The sequence below is a fragment of the Pyrgilauda ruficollis genome, unplaced genomic scaffold (assembly GCF_017590135.1).
Source record: "Pyrgilauda ruficollis isolate IOZ18807 unplaced genomic scaffold, ASM1759013v1 scaffold47, whole genome shotgun sequence".
Lineage (NCBI taxonomy): Eukaryota > Metazoa > Chordata > Aves > Passeriformes > Passeridae > Pyrgilauda > Pyrgilauda ruficollis.
Window position 1 is genome coordinate 5,264,912 of NW_024526266.1, and position 12,660 is coordinate 5,277,571.

Sequence of the window (12,660 nt, forward strand, 5' to 3'; positions counted from 1 at the left end):
AATGCCATTGGGGAAAAGATGCAGCAAAATGGGTCCCTTACTGATAAATTGGAGTATTTTCTGTTGTAGTCTGTCCAAATAATCCCTCCATTGTAGCCATACCTTGAAAAGAGGTCGTGGTGTTGAGGGAGAGTTTGCTGTGTCACAGAATTGTGATGGCAGGCAAAGCTTTTTTGAGATCTCTTCAGTGCAGCAGAATTCATTTTATCTGAGGATCCTGAAGCTCAATAGGAGCTTCACCATAAACAGCATGGCTATTGATTCCTTCATCTGTGTCTCACTTCACTAGGTTCAGTAAAGGAAGCAGGTGGGAAGGATTCACAGGAACACACATATCTGAGACTGAAAATGAAAAATAATTTGAACACACATAAATGCTCTTTGAACCTGCAAATGCTGATTTCTCTTTGTGATAAGAAATCTAAGTGGTTTTTTTTTAAATGCATACAAATAATTCATTGTTCATATGTGTTGTTTGAAAGATGGAAAATTCTCCTATAGCAAAATCCTATTAACAGAGCAACCAGAGACAACTGAGTCTGCCTCTTAGAGTAAATTTCATTAGTAACTAGCATTTTCTCCAGTATCTATCTTTCTGGTGCAGAATAAATTTGCTACTGAATGACTTCCATTTATTTAGATAGATGTGCTGCTCTGTGGTTTCCGTTCTTCATAAGAAGGGAGAAGAGAGAGCAAAATTAAGCTTTTTGGACAGCCATTAGTTTTTTACTCTGAAAAAAAAAAGTCAACATCCTGCATGATATAATGAAATTAAATTTTATAGATGTTAAGATTCTAGCACAGATATTGCACACTGTCACTGACTTTGAGTTCATTTCCATAAAGTCTCCTGTTGCCTCATTTTGATGCATTTGCAGTAGATGTACGTGTCTGCATCGCTGATCTTTTAACTGCTTTTGTTCAGCTGATTAATGGAGCTTTCTGACTGCAGACATTTCTGGATTCACACAGTCTTCTGTTTAAGATGCCTTTATTTTAGACCTACTGTTGAGATCAGTGCAGTGAGAGAGCTAAGCAGTGGGGAGATACAGCCAGGGCATGAATGGAAAAATTGTATGGATATTTTGGGGTTTTTTTTTTTACTCTTCCAGTAAAGGAAGGAAAAAGATGTAATTGTGAAATCAATGTTTTGAAGTTTAAAAAGAAAAAAAAAAAAACAAATAAAAGACCAATTTAGCTTGGATGATCCCTCAGATACCTGAAACAGGCAAGTCTGAAATGTCTGTTCTCATAAGTCTGTATACAGAGAAATGTGTTGGAAGAGCCTTATTCTGTAGTTGGTGACTATAAATTGGTACCTGATGTATGTAACCTGATTCTTGGATTTAATCTGTGATCTTACTATTTTTATCATATGATGTAAAACTTGTCTGGGCTGTCCTATAAATCTTTCAGCCTTATGATGTCTTCCATGCATTGTTAGTGCTTTTTATTCATAAGCCTCTTTAATCACCTCACAGATTATTCTAGGGAATTTCTCCAACTGTTTCTGAAATGAACTTACTTCACCAGTAAGATACTGTTTTAAGTTCTTGCTGAGAGACTTCAAAAAAAAAAAATTTGCAGGCAGGAATTGATGGAAGAGAAATAGGAAAGCTACTTCACTCCTCAGCCTATTGTTGGATGCTGTCACTATGTATTTTCTTTATATAATGTCTTACACTGGTTTTTATAATTATTTAAATATTTGTAGCAGCGACTGACCAGTTGGTAGTGGTTGGGGAACTGACATAGTGCTGTCTGGATTGGCAGATTTATGGTTGATTTTCAGCAGGTGCTCTCTGGCACACATGGCAGCTTGGTTTTGGAAGTGCCAAAGCTTCTGAAAATGTATGTTTGCATGGTACCTCTGTGCCTAAACAGGTAGGGAATTTATTGAGAATTTTTTTCATTTTAAATAACATCAATCTAAATGAAGTTTGGCAATAGCATCACGAATTAGCTCTTTTTATTTCTTCCATTTTATTCCCATTCTCTATTTTCTCCCAGCCCCACACATGCAGATTGAAGAGGAGTCCAATTCATATATCCACTAATGACACCTTGGCTCAGTTGTTGCTGAGAGGAGGGAACTGTGTTTTTTCTCTTGGGGAGTGGTGCAGTGAGGGAAGATATAGGTGTCCAAAATAGTGTCTGTTTGCTACCTGACACCGTGGCTGTGGTTGTAAGAGATGACCACCAGAGCTTCGTGGCAGGGGATCCACACTGATTATGTGGAAAACTCCTTCTCAAGTGCCAAGGTGGAAGGATTCCTGCCTGTTAAAACTTTCTCCATGTTTTCTACAGCTACAAGTCAATATCTGGTTTTTGGTAGAGGAAAAAAGAATAAGACTACAGCTTCATACAAACCATTTGAAACTGAACCTGGAAGAAGGAACCTGGTGTTGTATTTTAATTTATTCAAATGCAATATTTCTAGAATGTTCCTCCAAGGTCCTTAGTTAAGCTGTTAAAGCAGCCAGAGGTGCAGCTTCCTTTGCTGCTGAAGGAGCTGTTGTGCGGGTCAGTAGCATTGGTTTTGCTGTGTTTCCCAATGATTTCGCCCCACTCTTTTTATTCTTTACATTATTCTGTTAGTTGTAACCATGCTAACTAATTCTTTTGTAACTGCAGACTGTTTTCCAAGCTGATAAACCTTGGCTGCTCTCTAAACCTGATTTCTGTGTCTTGTTTACCTTTGTGCATTTCTGAATTCTGTCATGTAGCTACTTGTATGACACCCATAATGCAGAGAAAGGGCTGTTGCTTTCTGCTTTTGATGCTCTGGAGAGCCCAATCTGATCTATAGCAAATTGCTATTCTTTCTTGTGTCTAGCAAATATTGATGTTTAATTTCACATCTCACACACCCAGTCATTTTAAATTACAATTACTGCCTCTTGGGTTTCTCCTGCCAACTCCAAGTTTACTCTTTCTAATTATTTTCCCCATACATGTTAGCTTTCACACAAGTCTTGCTGTTTGTGCCTAATCTGCCTATCTCTTGTTCCCAATATAAGTAATCTTCAAGCTTTGTTAATGTGCTATTAATGATTCTGCCATTAAATATCAAATCATACTTAATCTAATACACTTCTTGCAGCATTCCACTGGCTACTGCTGCATAGCTGATATATTACTGTTTGTATTAAGATTAAATGTTTAGTTTTGAATCTGCACAGGCACATCTATCAAGCAGAAAGATTAATTTGAAATAAGGCTTTATGAGAGCACTGAAATCCCAATGTACTGCACCTCCTGTATTCCCATACCACTTATTCCACAGTACTGTAAAGTGTGCAGGCAAATATTTCTGAAAAGATTCCTTGCATATTTTATAAATACGTGTTTCTATTTTTTTAAAACTTTTTTCTCCGATGCCAACCTTCTTGATGGAGATGTTTGCTCCAGTTAGTGTGAGTGGGTGAGCTGTGGGAAGGTGAAATGCAGATATGTCAGACTTGTCCTGGAGCTGGGGCTGGGACAGCCCCTGTTGTGCTTCACGGTCTGACTCAGCCTGAGCTGTCTGGGTGAGGTGTTAGTGGGGTGTGAGGTGCTACTGGGTGCTTTTTGTCCAGCAGCTTTTGCCTGACCTCGGAGAGGGAGAGGTTCCTGTCCCAGATCCAGTCCTTCTCTCCCCGATCTCTTGGTTCCCAGTACATTGGTCAGGTCTGTTTTTTTCAGGGTTAAATCATGGCTGTGAAAAAGGAGGGACAATGTCCATATAGATTTGTTTGTTTGTTATTTCTTGGAATGTTCCTGCCTCTGTCTGGGGGTGCTGTGGCAGTTTTACTGCTGTGTGTGAGGGAGTTGTTTGTTACCTGTAGAAATGTCTGTGTTTTTAAAAAGAAATGTATTGTGCTTTTTGATTTTGAGAGGCTATTCATAGCAGAGCTGCCATAAGAACATGTGTGCTCTCCACTTTCTGTATTTTATTACAAAAGCAAGACACATAAATAAAATACTATTTGGAAGGCGAGCCTACCTGAAGGGGTGCAGTCCCTGGAATTAGTTTGGTTGTGCTGAGTGCTTTCATTCTGTCTGTAGATTTCATTGGCACAAAGGAGTTGACATACTTTTTAGAAAAATGTAATTTCTGGAAGGTGTAGGCTATCAAATATACTGAAGATACAAAGTATTTTAGGTTGCTCCTCGTAGTATTTTCCCTGCATTACACAGTGCACTACTGTCATTTCCAAAAGCTGCTGTAAGTACAGGCATAAATTCCCTTTTCCTTTGTGCATCCTTCAGTTTTCAGGCAAATGAGCTTGGAACTTGCTGGATTGTTGTGGATTGCTGCTGATACATTTACAGTGTAGGATAGCAGTCACAATATTAATTTTCAACTAAAACAGAATCCACTTCAGTAAATAAATTGCAGACCCATGAGAGTGTGTAACAAATGTAAATTTGGTGTTCTAGTTCCCAGGAAAATATTAAAAGCTAAGTACATGCTGCTGTATGGTTACCAGCTCATGTGGTGTAGCAGCTATTGTATGTTGAAGTCTGGTTTAATTATGCTGCTCTTTTTTTCCTTCCTTGCTGGAGCAGCCTACCTGACGGGCAAATAAACTGCAGGTCTTTTTTTCAAGGCAGTAAATTGGTGATAAATTGTGGGCAGCCTGAAGGGTACGTAATTTTTTGTCACCACCTTTGGCGTAATGGTGGCCTATTTAAAACTAAATGCAATTTTAGTGTTTTATAAAATGGAGATCTGTGTTTGCTTTGTTTTTGGGATAACTACGGGGATTTTAGTTAACTAATCTTAAGGGTATATAAATCATAACTGTGTCTTTATGCGTTTCTCATTTTGGCAACAACTGTTGAATTAAGCTGGAGGCATAAGTCTGCTCTTTGAGAGTAATGCTGCTGTAAAATTGAGTTTTACAATTCATGCATGAGGCTTTACAGCTCATTCTACTACAGTCTGGGAAACTTTTCCTGTGGTTTTGCAAAATACAAGTACCTGCATTAATTTCTTAGAGAAGGGAAAAGTCTGATCTCTTCTTTCTCAGACATTTGTTGCAGAGGATCTTTGGAGTTTTTTCTTTGAGTATTTTTCCCTCTACAGCTTTAGCTGGCATAAGTGTCAGGATACTTCTTAACAAACACAAAACATACCATTTATTTTCTAACGGAAAGATGTTTGAAGATGTTTGGGATCAGTTGCATGTCAGTGTGGGTGGGATTTCACGTATTTACTTTGGTGTATGTTTGGAACTGGTTGAATGGAGATTGGATAGCTCCAAGGCAGAGGTGGTGGATCCTGACTGCTGCAATGCAGGAGTGCTGCAGTTGGGTGTGTGTGGTGTGGGTTGGGTAACCAGGGTGGCAGGAGTGGCCTCAGGCACTTCGTTACATTCCAGTTAATCTTGTGGCTGTGGTTGGGGTGCGGAGAGTACAAAATAACACTAATTAAATAAACTGCCCTTTCCAGTGGCCATTTCCTGCAGAAGCTATTAAAGCTGGAATGGGACAGTGTGATGTCCTGAAAGAGGAGCAGGGTTTATGGTAACTGATGCCTGGCAAAGAGGAAAGACTTCACTTTGCCTCACTCATCATGTGTCAGCTTCTACCGGGTGAATCTGATGCACTGATGGTCTCCAAAAGCAGCTCTCTCTCTCCAGAACTTCTCTTTTGGTAGCAGATTTGTGTGAATTTCAGCTTGGTGTGACCTGTGTGTGCTTGGGGTCATTTGATGGTGGTGGTGAATAAATAAAATTCTTCACAGGCATAATTTCAAGAGTGTGTACTAATTATGTAATTGTTCAATTGGCTGAAATGTTACATTGAATCTGATTAAATTTTGTTACTTAGCAAAGGTTTTGGAGCAGGTCATTCTGACTTGCTCAAAGTCAATACTTGTCTTGTTCTTGATCAATTTTGTTTCTTTATGACTAGGAGAAATGGAAGAAGAGATGGAAAATCCAGAAATGGTTGATTTACCAGAGAAACAGAAGCATCAGCTACGACATCGTGAGTTGTTTCTCTCACGACAGCTGGAATCTCTGCCAGCCACACACATTAGGTAATGACTGTTTTCTGTCATTTCATTTAAAAGTAGCACAACACTGTTATTTTTCAAGTACTCTTCAATGTAAGATCAAGTTCTGTGTTCACCTTCAGTGATACCATCTTGTGAATCACGCGAGCATTTAAGATGTTTTTTTTCATGAGATGTGTTTCTCTTTTTTTAGAGGCAAATGCAGCGTTACTCTGTTAAATGAGACAGAATCCCTTAAATCGTATCTGGAACGGGAGGTAGGAACCATTTTGTGCATTGTAAAGCTTGAACAGTTTATTCTGGCACAATTTAGGTTTGGTGCCTGTTTGCAAGTTTTCTAAAAGGTGTTCTTTCATTTCTGCATGTACTGGGTGTTGACAGTGGGAAGCTTTAGGCTCTGTACAATCTTCGTTGCGCATAAAACTTTGTGGGGCTGGGGGCCAGACCTTGTGTTTACATCCCTGTGTGAGAGTGAGCTGCCTCTCCTTCTGTAAAGAGAACCCAACTTGCTCAGTTGTGGCAGAGCAGAGAGTTCCAACCTGGAGGCTGATGCCCTGGGAGATGCAGTAACTGCAGAGAGAGCAAGCCAGCAAGCTGTGCTTCTCTATATTTGCTTTATCCTGAAATCATACAGATTTATGTTAATATGCTTTAAGCTTGATCTTGCCTCAGATTTTTGAGGAGCTTAGTTCCCTGTTCTTTGAGTTCACTGGTCAAAATATTTATCTGGATTCCTTCATATGCCACCACTGACACTTAAATCCTTGAAAAACTGCTTGTCAGGTGACATCTGACAGAAATTTACCCAGTCTCTCTTTAAAGATATATCAGACCAAAAACTTGAAACTGAATTGTTTTGCACAATTAAACACCATTCAGAATATTAATGTTGGGCTTTACTTTTTCAGGTATTTTGTGATTTAAAAAAATTACTAATGTGTTTTTTAAAAGTTGTATTTCTATACCTTTAATTGTGGCTAGACCTCTGGCTGTTGGCTGGGTTAGACAGTCTTGGAGTCTGACAATCTGTGAGAGATTTACTGTGGAGATTAGCAAAGAACTTCAGGATATTATGATTTGAACATATCTGCAAGCAAATAATTTGCATTTGAAAACATGGAAATGTTATACAAGAGGGGAAATCTTGTAATTAAAACCAGTAGGGTGATGGCCGTTACTGGCCCTTACGAAAGGAGAAAACAGGCCATTTTTTGCAAGGAGCATACTGCAGTCTCTCTCATAGCTGGGCTTTCTTTTTAACTGCTTTTGTAACTTTCTTCAGTATTTATTTAAACATAAGATTAGTTTTAATCTGATACTTTAGTTTAAGAGAATTTTAAACAAAGTAGAGGGATTAAATAGTTGGGTTTCTCTTTGGAATGTGAAACCAAAAAATGTCGGCTCTGCTGAAGGCTGCCAAATGGCAGAGCATCAAACAAGGGACGTGGAATTCAGCAGTGCTTGTAACCAGCTAGCAGCCCAGGATATGCCAGTCTGAAAGCACAAGTTAATCAAACTGAAATGATTTCAGATTTTCTAGTACCCAGCTCTTAAGTAGTGTTCTCACTTGCTCCCAACATATTTTTATTATCACTGGTGTTACAGGTAGGTGTGCTGTGACTGAAGGGAGGTGCTTTCCTCTGATCATGCAATGCTCAGTTGCAGATGTAGGCACAGAAAGAGAATTCTTTTTTCCATCCTTTTGAACTTTCAAAATGAAAGATGAGGGATGTGGATTATTTTTAGAACTGTGCAGGCACTTAGAGATTTCACAGAATGAGAGAGTTCCCTGAATGTGGCCTGTCACTTAGCATGGCATTTTGCTTTGGTGCCAACTAACTTGGACAGATGGTAAAGAAATTAAAAGCTGAGGAACACAAATATGCTTGGGTGGAGGGTAAAGAGATTAAGAAAAGGAGATAGTTGTTGCCCAGTGGGTTCCTAACACTGGATGGTATTGTTTTGAACTGTTTCTTCTTTCCCCATGCCTCTTGTTCTTAATCCAGTCTTTGCTTTCAAAATGTTTCAGAGTATTTCCTTTTTTACTAACCTGGCTTCTGTCAATAAAGCCTAAGCAGTTCTAGGGAACCTAGTATTTGATTTCATAAGTGTTATGACCAGTAAAAGTAGGCTTTCAGCCCAAGGCTGTCTGCCTTGAAGCAGGTTAAGCATCCAGACAGAATTTTTTAGGGAGATAGTAAGCAAAGCAAAATTACATTTTTGCTATCTCTATTGTCCTCCTCCACTCTCTCTCTGTCATCTTCCTCAGAAAGATTGCCTTGCACGTTTGGAAAGCAGGCTGAAGGGGACCAGCACCGACTCTTTCACTGTGCATGTAAAATTGGGTTTGTAGCAGGAAAGGGGGGGGGGGGGAAAGCAACTGGAAAACCTGAATTTTCTATAGACACCTAATTCCCATGGAGATCATAGTCAATTATGGCAAAAGCACTAGATTTCCCTATTCTGCAGGAAACTGTTTTGAATGTGTGTCTATTTTACTGCTCTGCCTGGCTATATCCAGAGGCTTGTGTGAATTTGCCTGTTGAGCAGATGTCTGGCATATCTGTTCCTTTTAGCCCCCTAAAAATAAATTGTTCTCTAGTTAAAATATATCAAATACATGAAAGTAAGTTTGCAAGCTGCAATGAAGTAACCATTATTTCTGTGGTGTACTTGGACTTTTCTTTCTGCAGTTTCTTGGTGACTTTGGTTCTTGGCTATAGCTCTGGGTAGCTTAGGGACTTGGGTAGGGGAGCTCTGAGCAGATATGTCTCTCTAACAGTTGAGAGAAGCAGGAAGTCATGATTTAATTTTAACTCTTGGCAGGTCATGTTAATTTTTTCTGAACGTGTTGGATGTTTTTTGGGATCTGAAATGAAAAGAGAAAAACCTTCTCTTTTTTGACTGCTGCAAACCCAGCATACACAGTTTGACAGCACAAATGAGTGTGGAGGATTTTGAAGAGCAGTGTTATTTTGTTGTGAACATGACTCTTGTGAAACATTGTTCTGATCACATAGTGGTGGTCAGAAGTTCACACGTGCTTTAGAGTACACAAGGATCTGGTTTGTTTCTTAGTTTGCCTTGGCACTAAGTTGGCGTGTATTAATGTTTTCAGCAGTCCCACTCCGTGTGAAAGAATGAATCCCATGTCTGAGGGAAGATGGCAGTGGTGTTGAATTACCTCTAGGGGTTGCAGTCTCTGTAGAATTCACACTTGAGACCCCAGACTTCCATCTCTCCTCTGTTGGGGAGGCTCTGGATGGGGAGAAGAGACCAGAGGATTTTCATTCTTTTGTTCAACCTGATTGATTTGAGACAGAGCTGGATGAGACATAAATGGATGACCTGAGACTAATAGAGATTTTGTAGACAAAATTCACAGTGAAAACCAATAAAAGAAAAGCAATAGGGCATCTAACAGTCAGATATCATGGGAGAAACCTCCTCCACAATGTATGACTTTCCCTGGCCAAAAAAGACTAAAGAAATTGCCTGTGGAATTGGTCTTCTTTGGGGGTCACTGTGTTGTTACTCTGCAGTGTGTTGCATATTTGCTGGGCAATGTGCCTGCAAAGCATTAATGTTGCGCTGCATATACCTTGTCCTGCAGTCAGGTATTTTGGAGCTGGAACAAATTAAACACTGTATTTATAACCTGGAAGCCTGTGAGACAAAAGCTTTGCCTATGCTTTATTTCCACAGAGATACATTCTCAAAATTTTGCAGAATCTTGAGCTTTGAATGTGTTAGGGAGCAGGAGACCCAGATTTCTTTACATAGATGTGATATAAATGAGTTTTCCTGTCCTCTGAAGCTGCCTTCTGCCCGTAGGTTGATGTAACTTGACCCTGGTGTCTGTGGGAGTAGGAGTTTTTTCAAAAGTATAATTTGCTTAGGATGCAATCAAATCCTCTGACCCTAAACCCAACTACAGACAACCCTTCCAGTTGAAGTTCAGTTGTCTTCCAGAATTTTTGCCATGTTACTGTGGAAACTCGCAGCAATTCTTCTTTTTCTGGGGCTTGGCATGACAGATTGGGAGACTCTCTTTTCCTTTGCCACCTCTTCATAAAGCTGAACAGGGCTTGAAACTCATGGTGGTTTTATCCTAATTTTTGTTTCATGCTGTTGACACATACAAATATAGGGAAAGGGAAAAATGAGGTGAGCATGAAATGAGATGTATTTAAACAGGGTGCCCGTGCCCGTGCCACAGAAATAAGGGGAGTGAAAAAATAAGCCAGAAAGCTGAGATGTGGAAAATGGCACACTGCACATCCTGTTTCTGTTCAGACAATTCTCCTTCCTGATGACCATGTTGCTGTGGACAGAGATTACAAAAGGTCTGTTGTTCCATGTCGTAGCAGAGCTTTAATCCTGCCCAGAACTGCACATTATACTTTGATGGAGCATACCTGGTCAACAGCTATAGCTAAATACTTATCCATGCAGAAAAGTTTAATTACTTAAACTATACAGTTTTAGGTAGTTAAACATTTTGGCTGTTCCCTTTCTCTGCCCTGGCAAAACATTCTCATTCTGGAATGCCTTCTTGCTTTAATTTTACACACCAAGGTAGCGGAAGCCAAGCAGCTATTTTAGCCTTTTCCACATCTACTTGAACAAAAGCAACAAATTAATGGATTGCCACCTGCAGCTAATTACTGCTGCTGCCAAATCTGCTGCCCCTCTCCTAATAACAAGCAGAAAGAAACGTGGTGCTTTAAGCTTAGATGGTAGCAGGCAAGAAGTTGGTCAGCAGGGCATCCATGTGCCAGGGAAAGCTGAGCATGTCCTGGTCTCTATTAGCAGGAGTGTAGCCAGCAGATGGAGGGAAGGGGTTCATCCCCTCACTTCATCCCTTGTGAGACCACTTGTGTAGGTTTTTGTCCAGCTTTGGGCCTTGCAGCATGAGAAACATTGACAGATTGGAGCAAGCCCAGCAGAGGCCATGGGGTTTGGGGCTTCACACCTCTGTGGGGTTGCAGTGGTCTGGCTGTAACACTCTGAAGTTATGCTTCAGTTTGTGCTTGTATTTGTGTGTGAATAGGTCACTGATGTCTAATCCTCCTGGTTTGGAATATGGGGTTGCATGGCATGTGACAATTTTGTGTTCTGAAACAGCTGATGTGACTAAAAATTGTCTCCTGGCCCTTCTGAGCCTTGCCTGTGCAAGAGGGGCTTTGTTCACTTCAGTTTGAGAGGCTGCTGTTGAGAGCTAACACTTGCAATGTAGAAGAAAGTAGCAGCACTTAAACAGAGTTTTTAAACTGATGGTTCATACTTTTTGTTCACCCAGTTTTAAAATCTATATATATGTAATGAAACCACACTTAAACTGTAAAAACTTGGTACTATGGTCACAAAGCTGAAAGTAAAAGCTAATAACACTGTTTACCTTTTTGCTCTTGTTTTGTTTTTAGGATTTCTTCTTTTATTCACTAGTGTATGATCCTCAACAAAAGACCCTGCTCGCTGATAAAGGAGAGATTCGAGTTGGAAACAGATACCAGGCAGATATAACAGACTTACTAAAAGAAGGTAATTTCTGTAATTTGTTTAAATTGTCAAGAGTTCATGTTGAATGTGGCCACTTCTCTATGTGAGGCCTGCCTAGGTGTGGGAGATGGTTTCCACTGCCAGGCCATGTGTGCAGCAATGGCTGGGTTTGTAGAGGCTGTTGCCCACTGAAGGCAATTAGTTCTCTTGCAAACGGGTCTTTAAATGGGCGTTTGTCCAAATCATAAAAGTTGTTGAAATAAATTGAATTAATGGGCTCTCTCGGAGCTTGCACTCTTTTTATTAAGAGATTTCAGAATTTCCATGGGAAACACAAATTTCCATCACATCTGTAAAGCCTTTTGTGTTTTTAATCAAGCCTCACTTCCCTATAAGAGCCCCTCCCAAATTACTGCCAATTAAGTGCTGTCTGCCCTCATCAATTTGCCTATTACTGCTGGGTGCCTTTTCCCTGGAGCCCTCTCCCCATCCCAGGATTGGCTGCCAGCCTAGACTTCTCACCTGCAGAACAGGCAGGAGGAAGAATTTGTTGGCTGGAGCATGCGTTTGAGATTTCTGCCTGCCCCCACTGTGTCTTGGAGCAATGGGACCATGAGGACACTGGCCTGAGGACGAGGGAGAAGTAGCAGGAACCAGGAGTATTTATCAGATAGTAACTAACTTTAGATTTGTCTCTGCACTACCCTACAGATCCAAAAGTGGGTGGAAAAACTTGAGAAGGATGAGGAGTGTTGGCATCTAATTGTTCTTTCCTGAGCCCTGTGTAATGCAGAGGGAAAGGTCTATCCATAAGCTTCTCCTAAGAGAGAGGGGGTTGTGACCTGTGTTGGGAAGACCACATCCAGTCTGGATGGGCCAGGATGTGGAAGCAATGAGATGCTTCTGTCTTTGCTTAGGAGCTCTGCTGCCACTGTTAGTCTCATGTTAAAACAGGTGAAAAAAAGGGTCAGGATTCTTGTTTAATTTGTCTATGAAACCAGATTTATTCAACAGCTGGGCAAGTCTCTTAAGTGAGGATGAACTAATCTGAAAGGCATCCTGTTCCCTCAGTGGGCCAGCATGGGGCTTCAGAGAGGAATAATTGCCAGATGTTTTAAAGGAAGCAGAAAGAAAAAAAGTCTCAGTAGCTCCTG

At 40.4% G+C, this 12,660-nt stretch overlaps 1 protein-coding gene across 4 annotated transcripts in view; it reads left to right on the forward strand.

Annotated features, from left to right (window-relative positions):
• MTA1 (metastasis associated 1) overlaps window positions 1-12,660 on the forward strand; it is a 74,703-nt gene that overhangs the window by 18,354 nt on the left and 43,689 nt on the right. For all 4 annotated transcript variants that reach the window (XM_041479038.1, XM_041479036.1, XM_041479037.1 and 1 more), the window contains exons 4-6: window positions 5,902-6,028; window positions 6,198-6,261; window positions 11,431-11,548. In XM_041479038.1, the coding sequence (XP_041334972.1) occupies window positions 5,902-6,028; window positions 6,198-6,261; window positions 11,431-11,548 (309 nt within the window). The remainder of the gene's footprint in view (window positions 1-5,901; window positions 6,029-6,197; window positions 6,262-11,430; window positions 11,549-12,660) is intronic.